Consider the following 20591-nt stretch of genomic DNA (forward strand, 5'->3'; position numbering starts at 1 on the left):
GGACGTCAAGCCCGAATGCGGAAGTGGTGTCCTTCGGCCGCTCTCACTTGTACTGCCTGACACGCATTCAACAGACGACGAGCCGGGCTTCTGTTCGTCCTCCCTTCCCCGAGACGTGCTGTTTGACACTTTAGGAGCCAGTGTGGCTGGTTTATGATAGGCCGTTTGGTGAATAACGTCGCGCAGAGGGTGCCGAGCTTGTTGTACCGGGTGTGTGCGATGAAGAAGCCGCAGGTTGTGTTCGTGCTGGGCGGGCCTGGTGCCGGTAAAGGGACCCAATGCGCCAAAATCGTCGAGGTAAGCTACAAGAGATTGCGAGAGTGATTCAAACACCTTTTATATGACGTCTTATCACGGACAGTCAAAAAACAACAACAATAACAGCAACACGAGTAAGGAATAGCTATTATCGCCGCTTCCTTGACTTCCGGTCGTCCTCTAAAATGAACTAGTGCTCGCTAGCTAGTCAGCTAGTTATCTGAGTTGGCAAACGTAATTACACCCTGTACTTGAGTAATGTAAGTGGGACACTTTGCTTTATACAGGGTACATGAGAATAACCAAGTTTTATGAATAGCTGAGCTTTTATGCTGAACTCAAACTCGCTAAAATCACGTTTTGAATTAGAATCCATATATGGTAAAAACAAACCAAGCAGTAGTTGCCGTATTTGTAACCTTATCAGTATCTTCTGATAGCAGACGTTGTGTAGGTGTCAATGTGTTTAAGTGGGGTGCACTTTCCAATGTAACCTTGCCTGTTGCACCTGACTTTAGGCCAGGGGTGTCCAAACTCGGTCCTCAAGGGCCGGTGTTCTGCCTGTTTTCCATCTATTCCTGCTGCAACGCACCTGATTCAAAAGATCAGGATCGTTATCAAGCTTCTTTAGAGCATTCTGATTAACTTATCATTTGGATCAGGAGCATTGCAGCAAGGAGAGCTGGAAAACAGGCAGGAAGGCGGCCCTTGTGGACCGGAGCTGCTTTAAGGCCCCGATACACCAAAAAGATGCTGGCCAACAGTGACAGACGCTTATCCCGGCCTACAGTCCGGCAGGCTGTCGGCACCTCACGCTTGAGGAATACACCGCAACGACAGACAGCGACGCTGACCATTAAAGTACATTCTGCGCATGCATAAGATGTAATACCCTTTGGTACCATCGCCGCTGGTAGTCACCATTTCTCATGGTCAGAAAACTCCAACCGGAAAGCTGTTGGCCGGGGGCGGATTATAAAAACGTATACAATGCATTCAGCTATATTCTTCGCTCACGATGAACTTCCACGCAAAGTAAACCATCACCTTCTTGACACGGTATTGTGAAATACTTACATTGTCAACCCTCGCTCTTGTACTTGTAAGAAGATTAAGGCAGCGGAGGCATGCTCACTGTTTTTCCGCCTTTGTCACTTTCCGTTGGTGCTTCGCGCACTGATTTGCTAGCTAACAGCCAATCAGAGTGACCAAATGTCACGACTGGCGACGCCGATTCAACATACGTAAACGACCCCAAGACGCTTACAGACGGGTTACGACACTACGGCGGTGGCCACTACACCAATCAGATGGCGCTTAAAGACGCTTCACGACGCTTCACGATCTCCGACGTCGGTTTGTTGTATCAGGGCCTTTAGGCAAAAAACCCTGGACTGGTCGCCAGTCAGTCACAAGGCACTTGCTTTTTCAGTCACCCACACATATGAGGGTCACAAAGGAACAGTGGTAGAAACAAGTTGGTCTAACTTGCCTATGAAGATGCTATCTGTTACTAGTATGCCAGACGTTTTCTAACTTGTGCAATTGTATATCCATTAGCTCATCTATGACTGATTGTGTGAAGTCCCACTAATACACAGTTCCATACTTAAGCCCATTTTCTATACCGCTTAACCGCATTGGTCCTCTTGCATACTGAGCAACGTGGTTGAATGCGGATAAACTTTTGCACAATTGGTGGGGTGGTTTTGCTACGATTTGAGATTTGAAACGGAGGCTAATGGTGACATGACGTCACAAGTATAATGGCCAATCAAATATGCCACATTGAATCACGAGCTCCCACGGGAACTGACATTCCCAGGTATGAAGCCAGATCCAGCTGACCACCGCCAAACCAAAACAATACATATACAGTATATATGGGGTTTTGCAATGCTAAATATATTTTTAATGTAATACAGGGAGTCCTCGATTTATGAACGAGTTCCGTTCCCACACTGTCAATGTAACCCAAATTCCCCGTATGTTGGATTTCACCTTTAAAGTTTATATTTACGTCAAAATATTTAGTATAAAAAACAAAAATACATTAAAATAAAAACAAAAGATGCTGTATTTACCATTATTGCTGAGAGGTAGATGGAGAAGAAGGAGGGGAGGGCAAAAAAGCAAAGATACTGTCAGCGTAAAAACAAATACGATAGGGACACTCCGCGCATGCTCAATTTCAGAATCCTGGTCTTGTGCTTGTATGCGTAAGTGCGGTGTTTGGCGCACAACCCACCACAAATACTAGGGGTGTAACAGTACGCTAAATCACATTTCTGTTCGGTTTTTGGGAAACTTCGGTTCGCTATATTTTCGGTACAAAAAACCCCGATTTTTAAAAAAAATATATGTTTATTTGGAAAAGATGACAAGTAATTGGTACACTTTTTTGAAAAAATAAATAACCGAACCGAACGCAAGTGGACCGAACCGATCATGCCATACCGAAACGTATTAATACACCCACGTGTACCGTTACACCCCTAACAAATACACAAGTAGAGGTAAACAAGCTCAGAGATTGGGCACAAAAGCACACTTTTGGAGCGAGAAGGAAACCGGCTGCTTCATTCCTGTGGCGAGTGACATGAATATCAAGTGTTTTATTGACAGTTGAAAGTAACAAGCGGAAATGACGTCCATTTGAGTCACAACCCCGTGAGTCGCCGTTCACTGTGGGTTATTCAATTGCCGGAGCAACTCTGTCCGCTCATTCATGTAAACGGGTTATTTCAAATGTTTCAGAAATCTGAGTTTTGACCTTAACCCGAATATTAACTTCATGTAAACGTAGTCACTATGGTGCTGGAGACAAAATGGCGGAAGAGGCACGGGTGACGTAAAGTCGAAACGTCGTAGGCCGCTCACGTCGTATTTCGAGGACTTCCTGTATATACCTGTGGCAAAAAAAAAAACAAAGCGTGGAGAGTCTGTTGGTAAAATGCATTCACAAGAAAAATTACGTTTCCGGGTTTGAATCAACATCCAGCCATCCACCATCAAGCCGTACCAATAGAGTGTATACACTAGTATACTGTTATGCAGTGAACCCTTGCTGGCATTTACAGACTCAACAATTTGCAGACTTTTGGAACCTGTCCCCCATTTTTTCATGGAACCCTGTATTTTTTCCAGATCCTTGCTTCTTCAATTTTCTATATATTTTTTTCAACTGATCCCCTGCTTCAAAAATGTTTTTTTTAATGGCAATTAGAATAATTTGTTGCAGATTTTGCTATTTGTGATCAGGCCTGTCTCCATCCCCCGCAACTAGCGTGATCCCACTGTATTGTGTTTTACAAAAAACACGTAACTATATTTATTTCCTATGTACGTGTGGCTGAAAAAGCAAAGTGTGGCGTGTCTCTGTCATTGAAATGCACTCATGCAGTAAATGAATGGAGCAAAGATCCTCTCAAATATCCACACTATTGTCTTTATTCCTCACTGTTTCCTCATTTTGTACAGTGGCTGTGGCAATCCATTTCTTCCTTGACAAACGCGGCATGTTGTCTGTGGTTCAATAAAAAAAATTGTGACGTTCTTTATGTTGCATCTCATAAGGTGTCCAGAGAATGCCGTTTTTCCGTTGCAATGCATTGGTTTGTGTGTGCGAGGGTCAATTGCCTTATGTGTCTTCAGTGCTCTAACACGAATGTTTTTTGAGTGGGAGGAAGCTAGTTAAAACCCACGCAAGCACAAGGAGAACATGGGCGCTCCTCACAGGAAAGTGATTGTTCTAATCACTCTCCCCCGTGCTGCCTAACATTCACTTATTACCAGGTATTTCAATTTCGGAATCCTCTTTCGAAACACATACCGGTACTTTCTGTTTATTCAAGCTCTGTTTCAGTCCTCATGTCTGTCTTTGCTATTTTGGAGTGGTTGCATGTCCGCATGTGTGTATGTTTGTATTGCTGGGTGTTGGCTGTTGGTCTTCATGGATGGTTTTCAGGCCTGAATGACAGTTGTACACAGACACTCTATTCATTCAGTCCAAAGAGCACTTTCCCGGATGTAGCTCCAAGTTCAGGGTGTGCAAGGGATGAAGCCGCTTCAAAAAAAAAAGATTCATAACTCTGTCCCCTGGGTGTATAATTAGTGTTGTATTTAAATGTGGAAAATACAAGGCAGCACAGTGACATAGTGGTTCGCACAACTGTCTCACAGGCGAGAGGTTTTTGGATTGAAACATTAGGTTGAATTGCCCATTATGTATGTGAGTTTGAATGGTTGTCTCCATGTCCTGCGATTGACTGGTGACCAGTCCTGGGTGTACTCATGGATAAGGTTCAGGATTGGATGGAATATGCAATGTGCATATTGAACTGGCTGTGTTGCTTTGTACTTCAGAACTACAACTACACTCATCTGTCAGCTGGAGACCTGCTGAGGGCAGAACGGGCCAGAGAGGGATCGGAGTTTGGAGTTCTCATCGCCAACTTCATCAAGGAAGGCAAAATTGTCCCTGTTGAGATCACCATCAACTTACTTAAAATGGTAAGAAACTGATAAGAGACCGATTGATACACCACATGTTAAGTTCCTTAAGAGCTGCTGCAAGTCATTTAATTGAAATCAACTGACATGTAAAATATGTATTATCAGAAATTATTTGAAATTTCTTCAACTTCCTTGGTTAAAGTAGAATTTTTTTCGATCTCTGTTTTTCTAAGCAGTACTGCTGCTTTTTTGTAGATGATAAGCCGCTATTTTTTTCTTAGGTTTTGAACCATGCGGTTTATATAAAGGTGCGACTATTCTGCAGATTTTTCTTCCACCGCTAGGGGCGCTCTAACCGGAGTTAGAATCAAAACGAAGAAAAAAATCAATGCAAAAAATACGCTACTTTTCCTTTAGCAGATAGAACACAGATGACAAATTATCCATCCATCCATCCATCATCCAAACCGCTTTTCCTCACAAGGGTCGTGGGCAAGCTGGAGCCTATCCCAGCTGACTTCGGGCAGTAAGCGGGATACACCCTGAAATGGTTGCCAGCCAATCGCAGGGCACACAGAGACAAACAAACATTTGCACTCACAATCACACCTAGGGCCAATTTAGAGTGTCCAATTAACCAACCATACATGGTTTTGGAATGAGGGAAGAAACCGGAGTACCCGGAGAAAACCCACCCAGGCACGGGGAGAACATGCAAACTCCACACAGGAAACATCAATTATTAATACCGCTGAATTGATATGTACATATATGTTTAAATATAATGATATTTAATATATAGTTGTTGTTTTTTTAATAACAAAAACCTGTTATTTGAACAGGAGTTTGTACACTCTTTATATCCACTGCATCTAATAGTGTTTTGTCATAAACTTTCAAAGTTTATTGGCCTTTGGTTATTGAAACTCTGGCATAAATTGACAATGGTCAAATCTATATCGCCATCTATATTATCAGCACATGTTCTGCTTTAGGAAGTGACACCCATTTTTTGCTTGATGAAATTTAATGAAAATGGCTGAGATGTTTTCTTCGGTTGGCTACAATGTACCTGTGTAGCAGTCTACTTCACCCTAACCTTATTCCAAACGTTTAAGTGTGCTACTCGGGTTGATGCAGTGATCATAAACATATCATGTCCATAATAACCAATAACCATTTTAGTAATATCACATATTTGCATTGGACTAACAGAATACAGAGTTCCAACACACACACACACACACACACACACGCACAGCACATAGATGAGAAGTAAATCTCCCAAATGTTCCTGCTCTTTTTACTGTTGTGCATGGAGCCTTTAATTCCACAAGGGGGCAGCAGTGTTCTAATTTATGACAACCACCGTTTTGAATAGCAAATGTTTTCCATTTCGGTAAGGAAAAAAATCTCTACCAAAAGCCTGCCAACCAGTGCAATTCCTTGTTTTGTTCTAGCTTCCACTGTGACAAGCCAGATGGATTTTTCATAGACCAAAGAACAAAACATCATTTTGTGTTGTTTTTCCATCAAGAAGCATGTCCTGTCATTTAAGCAAATGTTTTTTCATCCCTCTGAAGGCAATGGAAGAGACCATGAAAAAAGATGAACAAAAGTTTCGCTTCCTCATAGATGGCTTCCCCCGCAATGAGGACAACCTTCAGGGTTGGAACAATGTCATGGATGGAGAAGCAGATGTCAAGTTTGTGCTTTTCTTCGACTGCAGCAACGAGGTATGTCATGGAAATGCGGCAGAGAAGTTGAGAAACATAAAGGAACAACAAAGATAACACTGATGACCTCTCATCTCTTATGTTATCCGTGCACAGGTTTGCATCAAAAGATGTTTAGAACGAGGAAAAAGCAGTGGGCGTACAGATGACAACAGAGAAAGCTTGGAGAAACGGTGCGCTAACTTGACATCCCATCTTACCAAACATACAGTAATAAACAAAAAAAAACAACAATCATTCCAACTATGATTGTTTAATGTGTGCTATCTAAATACCCTTCCATTGCTAATGTTAATTCCCCTAATAATCTTTTTTACAATAGCACAGAAAGAAATAAGTGTTGTCGTCCGCGTCGTTAAAGTACACGCCCAGCTGACATGGCTCCTACCCGGAAGGTGTATCAGTCTGCTGATGTGGTATCGGCTCATTCAATATCAGAAAATGTTATGTACAGTTTCGGCACCGATACGCTAAAAGGTCTGAGTGCATCCATGCATAAAATGCACTTTAACCTTTCCTGCTGAACGTCATATGACCTTCCCAAGTTGGACAAAAATACTGAAACATTGACAGTTGGACATGTGCACTCAGAAGTTAAGAGAAGGTCAAATGAAGTTCCCCTGTAAAGATTTTTGTGCACTTAAGGTTCATTCCCAAATTTAACCCAATATCCCAAACTCGGGGAGAAGTAGTATTTTACATGAGAAGAATCTCACAGCACACCACTCAACCAAAATGTTGATGATCTTGATAAATCACATGGTGTTTACATCCATCGCCGCATGTCAGACGGTTCTGATTAACCTAGTGGAGCATGTCAACAGCACATTGGAAGAGATCGCATCACGTGTGGACATGTGACGAAAGATCTTCATCTGGAATGATTTCAATCAGAATGACAAAAAACCTGGCTCTTGCTCCAGATTAAAACAGAGTATCTATTGTTCAATATTTCATATAACTGTTGCCTAAACATTAGCAATATCAGTAAAGAAAACTTTGACACCTTAGTGTATTTGACCTGGCTAACTATACTTGTCATCCTTTGTGTCGTCTGACTCCGATAATGGTTTTCCCCATACAGAATCCAAACATACCTGCAGTCAACACGACCGATCATTGCGCTGTACGAGAAACAAGGCAAAGTGCGCTGTGTGGATGCCTCTCACTCCGTGGATGAGGTTAGTGTACTCCTAAACTGTAAGAGACACGTCAATAGCTCGACTCCGAGTTGAAGCAGAGACACGAACTTCTCAGGTCCAAAATGACAATAAGGAAAGACTGAAAATACACACATAGGCATAGTTTAAATCTTTTTGAGTGGGCGTCACTAATTTATATATTTCCGCAATTTGCAGCAGGGCTCCTTTCCGATCCCCTTCCAATAGCGGGGGTTCACTGTTAATAGAATAGGTGGCCTACAAATGACTGGTGACTAGTCTGGGGTGCAGTCTGCTTTTTGAGACGAAAGTCAGCTGGACTTGAAGGTGTGCATTTTTCCATTTTCCATTTCCCCCCGTTTTTGTTTTTTTGGGGGGGATAATAGGTCTTTCTCATCTACTTTTTGTCACTCCATGTTAATTTTCCTCACAGTGGGCCTCATAAAGTGTATCTTAGTCTTATGCTTTCACTGTGGTTTCTGTGTAGAAAAGCAGCACTGCAGTCGGTTGTCAACTCCTCATGAATGTTGGCAGCTTCTACGGTGAGAATAATGCTTGTCCAGGGTTTTACACATAAATTCAGTTTTCTCATTGTTTTGCCCAAGGAAAAAATGGCAAGCTTGAATGATAACTGTGCCCTTCCTTTTAACAAGTCCAGTTTGTTTCGTGTTGACGTCCAACGGTTGCGTTTGCACACTTTTGATGTGGAATCGTGGCGCTTCTGCACTCGTTTATGTTTTGTAAAGCTATTTGATAAACCTTTGCTAAGCATACCAAGCATAGAACAAATTGAGGTTTGATATTATGCTCCTTAGAGCCATTGTTTATCTTAACATGGTCCAAATCCTTTGATATCAGCCTCTTAACAACAATAATTATTCTCTTGACTTATGTATTCCTTTATGAAAGCACATTGATTATCTTTTGTGTTCAATCAAATTCAGACAGACATCTGCTTTTACTTTGGAAAACAAAGACCAAACTAGTAACTGAATCAGTTTCAAAAAAGGTTGGCGAGTACACCAATCCCTCTTTTGATATTGCTCTATTGTTGTTTTCAGTTGTTGTTTTTGTTATCGCTGAACAATATCAAATAAACAACATAATTGATGATAAACAGTACTCGTGGAGAAATATTCTTTTAATACGATAAAATAATTGATTTTGAAAATATTCAATAGTGACAGTCACAGCACACTTGGAAGTAAATGCAAAAAAAAATGAGCCAAACAATGGCTCATATCTTGAAAATCTCTGACGTCGGCGCTACTGTTATTCAATTGCCGCCAATGAACACTCCTCACATGTTTGTTTGTCTCTTCCAGGTCTTTGCTGATGTGAAACTCATCTTAGACAAAGAGGGTTGACTTCTCCCCTGCTGTCAGCGGCACTCATTTTTACCCTTTTTAGTTTTTCTTTTTACCACCTGCCAATTCATACTGCTAACCGTAATATTTATATGTGCACTCATATGACGTTATTCTTTCGGTTACCATGTGTTTTCTTTCTCTTGTAAAATCTGCACTGTTTATTTTTTTGGGTCATTGTGTACAATGTTTCGGGTTGGAATTAGTAATGAAAAGCTCACCGGGAGTGATGGTCCATCTGCATTACCTGCCATCCTAGTTTGGAGCGCTGTCTATAGGGACAAAATGTACTGTTACCAATGAGGAGATGTGCTTTGCTTCAGAAATCTATTACTGATGTCTTTACATGATCTTATAGTTGTTGGCAGCAGCTGCCGTGCTTTTCAGACCAAATCATCAAACGTATTGACGAGAGAAGTCAAAGACCGCTGGAATAGTTTGCAATTGAAATGCATAATTGTCCCGCTTTAGATTTGACGACCATGCTGCCAAGACCATGGCCGGACGGGCCTGACCAAGTAGCGCTTTTCACGCTGAGTACTGCACTTAGAAGTTCTGTGAGCTGTGACTCAAATGAGCAACGATCAGAACCACTCAATGCCCTTCATCATACCCACACCTCCTGAGATCATACAGATTGTATCTGCAGAAGATAAAACAGTTATGAAAACATTCCGTGTTGTATTTATTTGCATCTGAGTATCGTGAACAATGATACATAAGTAGATGATACATAAGCATTAATCACGAATAGTTAATTCCCCAAATTGTACCTTTGCCCAAATTTTTAGTGAATGTATTCATAATTTGTTTGACACTGGTTCTACACTACTTTCAAACAGGCTGCAAAAATAAAAATATTGGTCTCTGTTAAATAATGAGTTTTCTATCCTGGGTTACATTTGTTAAAACAGTCATGACTTGACATCACACATGATGACCTTTGGAAAATAATCATTCATTCATTTGTTCCTCAAATATGATATGCAAGAAACTGCCACACCTGAGGAAAAACAACCAATCATACTGAAGGCGGATTTAAAAAGCACGGTTGCACTCATTGTGGGCACAGCCCCGCAGTCATGCACCAATCAGTTACATATGTTGTTACCCCAGGAAAGAAACGTTTTTTCATTAGAGAGTGTTATCGGTTTGAAGTTAAACATTTTTTGTGAAGCCGCGAAGGTCTGCCCGCGAATGCTTGAAAAATGAATGGCACCTCGTAACGAAGCCATCGAAAACAAATCTTGACACTTTCAACTCACCAGACTGCTCTCTCATTGGTTAAATCAAGTCACGTCGTTTATGGATGTGCTATCCTTAGTCAATTTTTGGTCTTTATTTATTCGTTAAGTGTTTCTTTGCCAAAATGGTTTGTTGGGTGGCTTTAGACTGTTCCACTCATCCTGGACAATATGAATAGATTAAGCAAATATTGAACCAAATCTAGCATCACGTTAATCAGATTAATAATGATTAGTATTGTGTCAAAACTACTTATTTTTGAAAAGGTATGATTTCCAACACACGCCAAGCTAATGGCTATGATGAAAAAAAAACGCATGTCGTCTCAATAAAATGAATTATGAGCACAGACCTGTTTCTTTCATAATTCACTAACGGGCCTTGGTGATCGTCTCACATTAACAAAATGTGTATACAGTTTATTGTGAGGTATCTGTATATCATACCCTTACATATTTCGGTAATACTGTAGTCCAAACATGTCCAAAGTCCGGCCCGGGGGCCAAATACGGCCAAATTTTATCCGGCCGCAACCTCTGTCATATCGTTAATAATGTCTGGCCCGTGGCCCCGCTGTCAAGCGTATAAAATACACTCTATATGCAATTTACTATTTACACACAAGAGGGCAGCAGCACACTGTCCAACTCCATAACCCTGTGTGAAGCTTTCCGGACAGTGTGTGGGGGTGGGTGCGTGTGTGTGTGTGGGGGTGTGTGTGTGTGTGTGTGTGTGTGTGTGTGTGTGTGTATATATATATATATATATATATATATATATATATATATATATATATATATATATATATATATATATATATATATATATATATATATATATATATATATATATATATATATATATATATATATATATATATATATATATATATATATATATATATATATATGTGTGTGTGTGTGTATGTATATATATATATATATATATATAATTTTCTAATAATTTTCATGAATATAATGGCAGTATCTGGCTTAACTACATGAAAGGTATGTTTGTTACGCAGTATCAAGTTATTAAATACCTTAATTACAGCACTTGTGTAACTGTAAATATTGCGTCAATAATAGTAAATGGTTTTACTATCTCCAAAACAGTGGTTGTACATAAGAGTAGGTGTGAAAGACAACTGTTGCGTTATGCATATTTATTTCTATTTCATAAATATAAATATATATTACGTATTCTGCAGTTACAAAGATGTGATTAAATATAGGCAATATTCCTGAGCATGTTTTAGCTTGTCTGCATTTAACGAGCGGCATACAGTGAACAACTAACAAAAAGCATGAATGTACATAATATTTACATTAAAAACCGACACAGTAGCCAATAAAACATTAGAATATTAAGGCACTGTAATACACATAGTACGGTCAAAGGTGTACTGTTTGTTCAGAAAATATTGCAGCACCAAAATTGGGACAGTATGGCAAGGTAAATTTGAATATAAATAATTCATTCTTAATTATGCATCAAGGGCAGGGTACATGCTTTCGAGAATATTTCAACAAGTTAGTAACAGGAAAAAAAAAATATCGGAGAAGTCTGAAGACTTTCTGAATAACAGAAATATGTGTGCAAAAATACCAATAATGGCTTATGAAAAGATTATACTGTACATACAAAGCAAAATACAAATGGATGTCAATCTGTACACGAAAAATACGTACCAAATGTGACAATAACAAACATGTCACTGTCCTTCAGTAAAGCTCACTTTGGGCATGAAAACCAAGAGTCAACATATCCTCGCTCTGCCAGCAGATGGCAATCTTATTTACAACAAAAATGGTGACGTTGATGGGCAAACTTGTACCAATACTGGAGAAAACTAACAGTAATTTTGTGTTGGAAAGAAATATGTTGACGAGAAAAACAATGTGTTCAAATTCACAGTCCTAATGTACATTCAGTTGTTTGAGGTGGTCAAGAATAAACTCTAAAATTCTTAATATAGTCAAACATTGACAAAATATGGTTCTTTGGATTACAAAAGTCATTATTATTATTTTTTTCTTTTACAATACATTGGCCGATGGAGAAAAAAAAAAGGGCAGAAAAAGGTTGGGCGGGCGGTGCAATCAGCAGGCTAGGCTGCCGGACGTGGGGCGGTACTGCGCCTTGGTGTTAGTAATGGCGCCATGCTTCTGTCGGAGGTGAAGCCTCAGCTGACTCTTATGTCTGAAGTGGAGGTCACACTTTTCACACTGAGGAACAAAGGACACAATTCAAACTCAAATTGTTGCTGAGGGTTGCCAAATTCCGAAAATGTTCAAAGTTGGAAACTTAACATTGGAACTTACACAATTGAAGGTTGGACTAAAAACAGGGAGATTTCATGCAAGTGCAGAGGCTAGGAAAAATTTATTCTCTTATAGAATATTTGAAACGTACTTGTCACAAACGAGCCTGTCAAATGTGATGGTTATTAATTGTATTATTGTCTACTTGTAAAGAAACATTTATATATATATATATTTATATATATATATATATATATATATATATATATATATATATATATATATATATATATATATATATATATATATGTCTGTGGATAGATAGATACTCTACATGACTATATATATAAAAAATACATTTGTCAGAGTAGACTGTGTCTGTGTTTCATCAGTGGTGCCCCACTTCAATTTTTTTCGTTGAAGGTGCGTTAGCATTTTAACAAATTTGAAATAACTTGTTAAAGTTTTTTTGAAACACTATGGCAAATAGCTTCAATTTCATATGATTTTTTTTTTTTGTTCTACGTCCACGCTGTGCTTTCCATGGAAATTTACTGGAAGCTTTCTAGAAAATTACCTGATATTTTTCACCCCTTTGCAAGCCATCTTATATTTAAATTGCATGCCTGCTCAGATCCTTCCCTTTACCCATTTGGATTACCACTCGTATAGATACTCTTGTTCCCAGTGGGACAGAGTAGATGAGGAGAACAGATGTGATGGAAACACTTACATGGTAAGGCTTCTCTCCGGTATGAATGCGCATGTGACTCTTGAGCGTCTGTAGGTGGCGAAAGTGTGTTCCGCAGATTTCACAAGGGTATGGCTTCTCTCCTGTGTGAATTAACACGTGGGCGCGAAGGTGGGCAACCTGCCAAAAACAACAACAACAACAAAACATTTAAACAATGCAGTAATGTACAACACTTAATGGGCTGCAGATAATTATCCAATTTCTCCGAAGACTATATTTAAGAGGCTCATATTTCAAACAAAGTTATCATAATTTGTAAATAACAGGAAGTTTCTTTAAAGGTTTAAAATTACCGCAACATTGATGCTAACTTTCATTAGTCCGTCTGTGGCGTTTTGCATTATACATTTGCATAAAGGTGAACTTTTGTTAGACAAAGTATACATAGTTTGGTTGAACATTTTGTTTGAATAAATATAAAGTACAAATTTGAATTCTCCTATTTTGTTAGGTGTGAGAGGGGTAAAACTAACACCAATAAATAAAATACCGTTTTTATTGTCTCTGCTGACTGGTCGTCAGACAATTGTAACTTCAATGGTATGCAAGAAAGGCTTGCAAAAAAGGTCTCGAAGAGTCTTCTCACCTGGACAAATCTGGAACCACATGTGTCGCACTTGTATGGCTTCTCCCCAGAATGGATGCGGGTGTGGGTCTTCAGATTAGCTGGCCGGTTGAACTGAGCACCGCAGATGTTGCAGCAGTACGGCTTTGCACCTGCAATAAAAATAAAAACAACTTCAGTGTATGGATAAACTATATGTGATAGATAAATGTAAGCAGTTATCGCACCTGTACACGGTGGATATAAAAAGTCTGCACACCCCTGTTTGAATGCCCAATTTTTGTTCACAAAAGACCACAAACTTAACCTTGAGGCCTTGTAACCTGTACAACTCGGATGCATTTTTAAAAAAAAACTTTTACAGAAGGGAAGTTAAAACAAACTGCTGCAATAATGTGGTTGCACAACTGGTAACGTGACTGTGTTCAGAATGAACCATCACTTTCAAATTTATGTTAAATGACAGTCAGCACACACCTGCCACCATTTGAAGTGCCCCTGATTAACCACAAACACATTTCATATGTCGCAGAAGGCTTTCCTTGATGTTTTGATTTTTTTTTTTTTTTTTTTGCCTGAAGATTCTGTGCTAGCACTGAGTGCTATTTTATACTGTTCATAATTCCTTCCAGCTTGTCTAAGGCACCAGTTTCAGATGAAGAAAACAGCTCCAAAGCATGATGCTGTCACCACCATGTTTCACTGTAGATATGATTGGTGGTGTCAAACACGTGAGAAATCTGGTGGGATGAATTATGACAAGTTCAAAACAGTAATCAGTGTTGGCAGGAAAGCCTTTGTGTTTCTGCTACAAAGCAAAAGACACTCTTTACAAAAGCCTACTTGAACATCTGAAATTCATTTGGGACTAATCAGAGGCACTTTAAATGGTGGCAGGTGTGTGGTGACTCATTTAACACTTGTCTTAATGGTGGAAAACGTTTTTGGGGGTGTGTAGACATTTTATAGTCGCTGTTTTTACACTTCACTTTTGTAAGTGCTTTTCGTCGTGCTACACCAAACATGCAAAGTGGGTGATTGTGACCTCAATTGTAAGCAGTAACCTCACCTGTGTGAACAGTTTTGTGGCTGGCCAGGTTGCCTTTGTAGCGGAAGGCCGCCTGGCAGCAGTCACACTTGTACGGCTTCTTTCTGTGGACCTGGGCCGTGTGGTCTTTAAGGCAATCTTCTTCCGGGAAGCCCTCTGCCAGTAACAAACGTGTCGTCAGTACGTCTTGTTTTAGCACGTAAATACTGTAGAATATAAACAGGGCGGGGTTCTAATTACCACAGCTCGACAGAGAGAACTTTGATTCTCTGCAGTAAGAGTTGGGAAAGAGGTGAGTGGCCTCCGCCTGTTGAGGGCCATCGCAACCGCAGGAGGAGCATTTGTGGTGGCTGGAAGGGAAGGACAGCCGTTCACGAATTAAACATGGCACTGGCTGTTTTCAAAATCATTTACTCATTCCCTGTTCTCCATTTTTATTCCTTCACATTAATTTGACCACTTTGAGGACCACTGATATAGGGAATAACCGATATACAGTATAGGGAATGTTATAGTGCAAAGATTCTTAAGAACTAGTGTTTTGAAATATTTATTTAGGTACAATTTGTATTCATCTGTTATCTGCATTACATTATAGTAATGTTAAACTTTGAGTCACTTCAACAAGTGTACTTAAGTGTAACTTGGGATGTAATCTTACCTATCAACAGTCATGGGGTTTTCTTCTCTGTGCTCACTGGCTGCTTCTTCCATTTGGGATTCCCTTTGGTCTCCGCCACTCCTGCAGGGACTGCGCGAAGGCGATCCGCTTTCAGAGCTGCCTCTCAGAACTTCCGTTTCCTTGTTCACAGGGTGTTGGTTCATCACGATGAATTTGTATTTCTTCCAGTTTCGGACCTTGGCTTCTTCGGGGCAATCTGGGGGCTGTTTGAGGCTCAGGGTTGCGTTTCTACTGCTACTCGACTCAGTGGGTGAGTTGGGCTGGCAGTCGGATCTGAGGGGGCTCTGCGGGCTGCAAATCACGCCTTTGGCAAAACTTAGAGACGATCTGCGGCAGTTAGTAAGAGGGTGATGAACACCGTCTTCCTCCATGTGGGCGGCAGGTCGAATAATAGTGGGGTGGAAACCGATAATGGTTGAGGACTCCTTGTGAGGCACATTGGTGCTGGGAACTTGCAAAAACGGTTTCTGGGACAAGGAGGATGCTCTGGGAGGGGTGCCCGTCGGTTGCGAATCTTCGGGCTTGCCAGCCGGGAGGTGGTAATCACCATACACATGAGAGGAGCCGGAGGTGTTGATACCCCGAAAAACACTGTAACCCTTGCACTCCTGTAGAGGGGACGATGCCGCCGTGTATCTGTTTTTAACATCTAACTCTGTCACGTGTATGGGCCTCAGTGTGGAGAGTTGGTCAGCCAGGGGTAAAATGCTGGTCTGCACCTCTTCAACGTGCACATTTAAAGATGGCCTGGAGAAACATAATCCATCATAAGTCACTGATTACACTTAACAGTGATTACCACTATTCGGGTCAATAGGGAAAAAAAAAATATTTATAACTAAAATATACCACAAACTATGATCAACCAAACAGTTGAATTTAAAACTCGTTTTACAACACTGCGCTTACAAAATAAATTGCTTACAGGTGTACATTCTTATGCTGCAAAGACTCTTCATAACAACCCAGGCTAAACCTAACTTTCTCCCAAAATGCAAATACCGTCTCTAAGTCGAGATGTATCATGTCTAAAGACCGTGGCCCCCACAAATGTCATTTACTACTTGCCAATTCACCTATTCGTACATTTTTTTAACCTACCTTAAATGATTTGCTAAAAATAAACTCTCACCTATTTCCTGTTTTTGTGCTCTGTGACATGCCCTAAAATGCCACAATATGGCGCCAGAGTGGAATCTTTAACAGTTCAAACTAGATTTTTAGATATTTCAGAGCTGTTTGTGCTGTGTGTTTACATTACAATCTGATTTTGAAAAAAATACAGTGCGAATGCGGCAAAGACTCTCCACATCTTCCACTAACAACCCAGGCTAAAGTTAGCTCCTCTCGCCAACATGCGAAGCTGGTCTTTCAGTCGAGATGTATCACTTCAGCATACTTCCTTGACACTAATTCCTATTTAGACAGGGCTTTAGCAGCATCTTAAGGCATTTCAGTTAAATATGCAAGGGGATTACTGCATACCATGTGTGCTGCTATGGTTACCTGGACTTGATGAACCTGTGACAGGTGTCAGCCACATGCTCCATCTGGAGGTACAGGGCCGCGTTCATGGTGCCCACCAGCATGCTGTCTGTCAGGTTCAGGCAAGACGTGTACATGAAGTCCAGGAGGTTTGAGAAACTCTTGGGATCTATTTTGGGGTCCAAACTGATGACAGTGAGGTTTGTGTTCTCAGGGTTCATGAAGACCGAATAAAAGAAGCCACTGGAAGGAAAGCACAGGAGTCAGATTCATTGTCCTTATTGCTCCCTGTGGCCCAGTCACTTTTCTGCATTACCTGCATGCTACCAAGATGGCCTTGTGGGCATAAAAAAGCTGTCCGTCCACTTGAATGGTAACGTCGGTCAGGATATTCCTGCTGCGGAGGCGGTTGAAGTTGAGCAGGACGTCACCTGCATGGCGCGTAAATTGAACACACCCATTTGCAGTCATCGCCGTGCTGTGAAAACTAAGTAATAGGAAGAAATGTGTCAAAAGCATGTTTTTCTTCATGTTCATCACATTTTAAGGATGTTTAAGGGGTTTAAGGCTCCTAATGTTTGGGGTCCCCCAGACTATTGTATGTTTTCCATAGAAACACAATGTTGATGGGACTGCAACAACAAATCAAATATTTTTGAATAATTAACCGGTTAACAGCCATCCTAACCTGAGCTCACGACAGCCAACTCTACTTTATTTGCTGGCACCTACGTCACCCACCAATGCCATTCACATGCCGTATGTTATAGGGTAAAAAACAAGGATAGCGACACCAAGTGGACAATAACAATACCAGCACCTCAAATGGTACACACACATTTGTTTTTTTATGTAAAATTTACTTTTATCCAATTAGTCGATAATGGGATAGCTGCAGCCCCCACGAATGCAACTATTGCTCTAAAGTCTAGACTTTTTTTTGTAACCATATTAAAATGTCTAGACTGTAATTCTGATTACTGTAATGGTTTCATCAGTTAAAAAAAAATCTTATTTCTTTTCAAACACAAGGATCTTAGTGACCTCAAACGTTTGAACAGCAGTGTGTGTATATATAGCTATGTAGTAATGACAATAAAAACATGTTTTTATCCAACCCTTTTTTCATAGCTTGTCTTCATTATGGTCATGGGTGAGCTGGAGCCTACCCCAGCAGAATTTGGGCAAGAAGGCTACACCCTGGACTGGTCGCTAGCTAGTCGTAGGGTATCTATTCTATTACTTTGTATCTAAAAAATAATAAACTACATACAACCATAAAATAACAACATATTTTACTCCTTGAAGACATCAAAACATGATTGGTGGACTAAAAAAAAGAGTGTTGGGGATTTGTAATAATCAAATAGTTTTGTTGTTTTAGGCCGTTTCTTCTTCCCCTCAACACAGTTCTGACATATTTTTCCGTCAGAAAAATGTAATCAGAACTCATGGCACTCATCTTGATTACTACTCACAACTATTAGGATGCACATTTGCATAATTTCTGTCGATTGGGACGATATGCTGTGATGAATTTCTTTCTCTCTGTGCAACTTGAGGCAAAAAAGATGTTAGTCAGTTGACACTTAGTCTCTCACCGGGAGACGGTGAAATTTTGGTGAGAAGAAAAGTACTGCCTTGATCTCATTTAACACGCTCTCTTAATTACAGGGACAGTGTTATTGCTCTACTTATAAAAGATATTACAGTGACTCAGCTGTCTAAATTAGAACTTCAAAAAAGATAATATATATGTATTTATTTAATGTTTAGCTAGAATAAATACATAAATAATAATTATTTATAAACATATGAATCCTAACATTTCTTTTTTTTTTTTTTTGCTAAATCTTATAATCACCATACCGACCCCCCACCCGCTCCCTTTCCCCAACCTGATCAGAAATCAACCAAATTCTCAAAGTGGTGGAAAATAAATAATCATGTTGCGTTCGAGGACACTCGCTTTGGCTGCGCAGTAAGTTGGGGGCCACACCAAGCCAGTCAGGCGCTGAACACAACAACGGTGCGTTCAAGTTCAGACTCCGCCATGATTCGTTTGTCTAGAAATTGTGTTTGCAGGAGCAAAACACATCTCCGGGTACCTTCTGTTACGTTTACTTGACAGTAAAAACGACGCTCAAACCAGACAGACCGGTCAGATTGCGCCACGTTTAGTGACAGCAGGGTCGTAAAAAGTTTACCAAGCATGAGTGCTTACATAAAAGAAAGGCAAGCCAATGTGGCTACAATTCATAGTCAACAGCCCAACTTTCTCAGCCACGCATAAACCCATTAAAAATGTCAACAAACAAAATCCCCTTCCACAGTTCTACATATAAAAAGTCACAAATTGACAAATTGTTATAAGGTTGTAGCTGTAAAAGCGGCACTGTTGTTAATGTCTAATAGTGGAAATATGAAACAGCGAGCAAGGCAAAAGCCTAAAGCTGTGCTTCTGTGTGGGGAAAAGTGAAGGCAAGGAAGGGCGGAGAGTGGGGGGAAAAACTAACCTTGTAAAAAGTTTCCTCGAAAATCCGAGCCACTCCACTTCTGTGAATCCAGTTCTAAGAAACTGAGCAGCTCAATTCTCGGAATTTCAACATCGGACCGTACCATTTTCTGGGCAGCGGGGTGGTCCCAATAAAAAAAAACACTGGACTCTTTCTAATACCCTATTCCTAAAGTCTGCACAACGTAACATAAACGTAGTATTTTACAATTGGATCGACTTCTATTTTTCATTTTTACCCCACTCGCTACAGTTAGCGTCGCGTTTTCTAGTGCTTCATCGACGTTCCCGAGCGTGGAAGATTCCAAGTGAGCGGTCAGCTGACCAAGTTATAAATACTGAGAGGAAAATGAGAACATGTTGAACTTGTGGCCGCGCACTCGTTCACAATTGCACAAGTCAAGTCTCATTTTTGAATTTTCATCATGTAATACACGTATTACAACTCACCGCGAAATGGTCACCCCGATTTCTTTCTGTAAGGGATGTATAAGTCTTGAAACATTTTTTTTAGGTGTTAAACTTGACAATGTTAGCAGTAAGAGCTCATGCATAGTACACTATGCATCAACTCAAATTCACAATGTCTTGATAGATAGATAGATAGATAGATAGATAGATAGATAGATAGATAGATAGATAGATAGATAGATAGATAGATAGATAGATAGATCAGATCTGATGCTGCAATTTTTATACACCCAAAACACGCTGTGTATAAAACTGTCACATTCTGCAGTCATATTTGCACAATGAGTGCAAATTAAGATAAATATGATAAATAATAAATATGAATTGTAGTATAAGCGGTGCATAGTACATACCTTAATAAGCATAATATTTATTGTACATATACATACATGTACATATTGTAACATATTGTACTATGTATAACATTATAGCACAGTGTCTGGAATTATTTATTGTGAAGGGAGTAAGAATTAAATTTTGCACATATTTAAACTATTTTTTTGTACCATGCACTTGTCAATAAACTTTCCGACTCTTCAACATGCGTTCTCATGCGTATACCAAGTGCTCAACCTTCCACCTGCGC

At 40.0% G+C, this 20591-nt stretch overlaps 2 protein-coding genes across 4 annotated transcripts; one reads left to right on the forward strand and one right to left on the reverse strand.

Annotated features, from left to right (window-relative positions):
- The first annotated feature begins 5 nt into the window (after positions 1-5).
- cmpk1 (cytidine/uridine monophosphate kinase 1) lies at positions 6-9648 on the forward strand. Of its 3 annotated transcripts, none has more exons than XM_086043472.1 (6): positions 6-297; positions 4624-4770; positions 6297-6449; positions 6546-6622; positions 7534-7630; positions 8097-8904. In XM_086043472.1, exons 1-6 carry the CDS (start codon positions 154-156, stop codon positions 8184-8186), a joined length of 708 nt encoding a protein of 235 aa, XP_085899598.1. In that variant the 5' UTR covers positions 6-153; the 3' UTR covers positions 8187-8904. The 3 variants fall into 3 exon arrangements, with proteins under 3 accessions (XP_085899598.1, XP_085899597.1, XP_085899596.1); XM_086043471.1 differs by having other exon boundaries at positions 7-297; positions 7808-8909; XM_086043470.1 differs by lacking the exon at positions 8097-8904 and adding an exon at positions 8935-9648 and having other exon boundaries at positions 9-297.
- A 1723-nt stretch (positions 9649-11371) lies between these two features.
- bcl6ab (BCL6A transcription repressor b) lies at positions 11372-20117 on the reverse strand. Its single transcript, XM_086043765.1, has 9 exons — positions 19536-20117; positions 17336-17506; positions 17041-17262; positions 15514-16281; positions 15093-15202; positions 14874-15008; positions 13826-13956; positions 13219-13356; positions 11372-12449 (listed from the first exon to the last, which is right to left on the reverse strand). Exons 2-9 carry the CDS (start codon positions 17488-17490, stop codon positions 12324-12326), a joined length of 1785 nt encoding a protein of 594 aa, XP_085899891.1. The 5' UTR covers positions 17491-17506; positions 19536-20117; the 3' UTR covers positions 11372-12323.
- Between the last annotated feature and the right edge of the window lie 474 nt (positions 20118-20591).

Source organism: Filicampus tigris, chromosome 10 (assembly GCF_054856515.1).
Source record: "Filicampus tigris isolate MCC_2025a chromosome 10, RoL_Ftig_1.0, whole genome shotgun sequence".
Classification (NCBI taxonomy): domain Eukaryota; kingdom Metazoa; phylum Chordata; class Actinopteri; order Syngnathiformes; family Syngnathidae; genus Filicampus; species Filicampus tigris.

Bases quoted from the DNA above. Each gene is read 5' to 3' on its own strand.
- bcl6ab (XM_086043765.1), bottom strand. From the start codon at position 17,490: ATGACTGCAAATGGGTGTGTTCAATTTACGCGCCATGCAGGTGACGTC. The intron at 16,282-17,040 runs GTAACCATAGCA...ATGTTTCTCCAG, and splicing joins CACAGGTTCATCAAGTCCAG to GCCATCTTTAAATGTGCACG. The intron at 12,450-13,218 runs GTAAGTGTTTCC...TTTGTTCCTCAG, and splicing joins CCGGAGAGAAGCCTTACCAT to TGTGAAAAGTGTGACCTCCA.
- cmpk1 (XM_086043472.1), top strand. From the start codon at position 154: ATGATAGGCCGTTTGGTGAATAACGTCGCGCAGAGGGTGCCGAGCTTG. The intron at 298-4,623 runs GTAAGCTACAAG...TTTGTACTTCAG, and splicing joins AATGCGCCAAAATCGTCGAG to AACTACAACTACACTCATCT. The intron at 6,450-6,545 runs GTATGTCATGGA...ATCCGTGCACAG, and splicing joins TCTTCGACTGCAGCAACGAG to GTTTGCATCAAAAGATGTTT.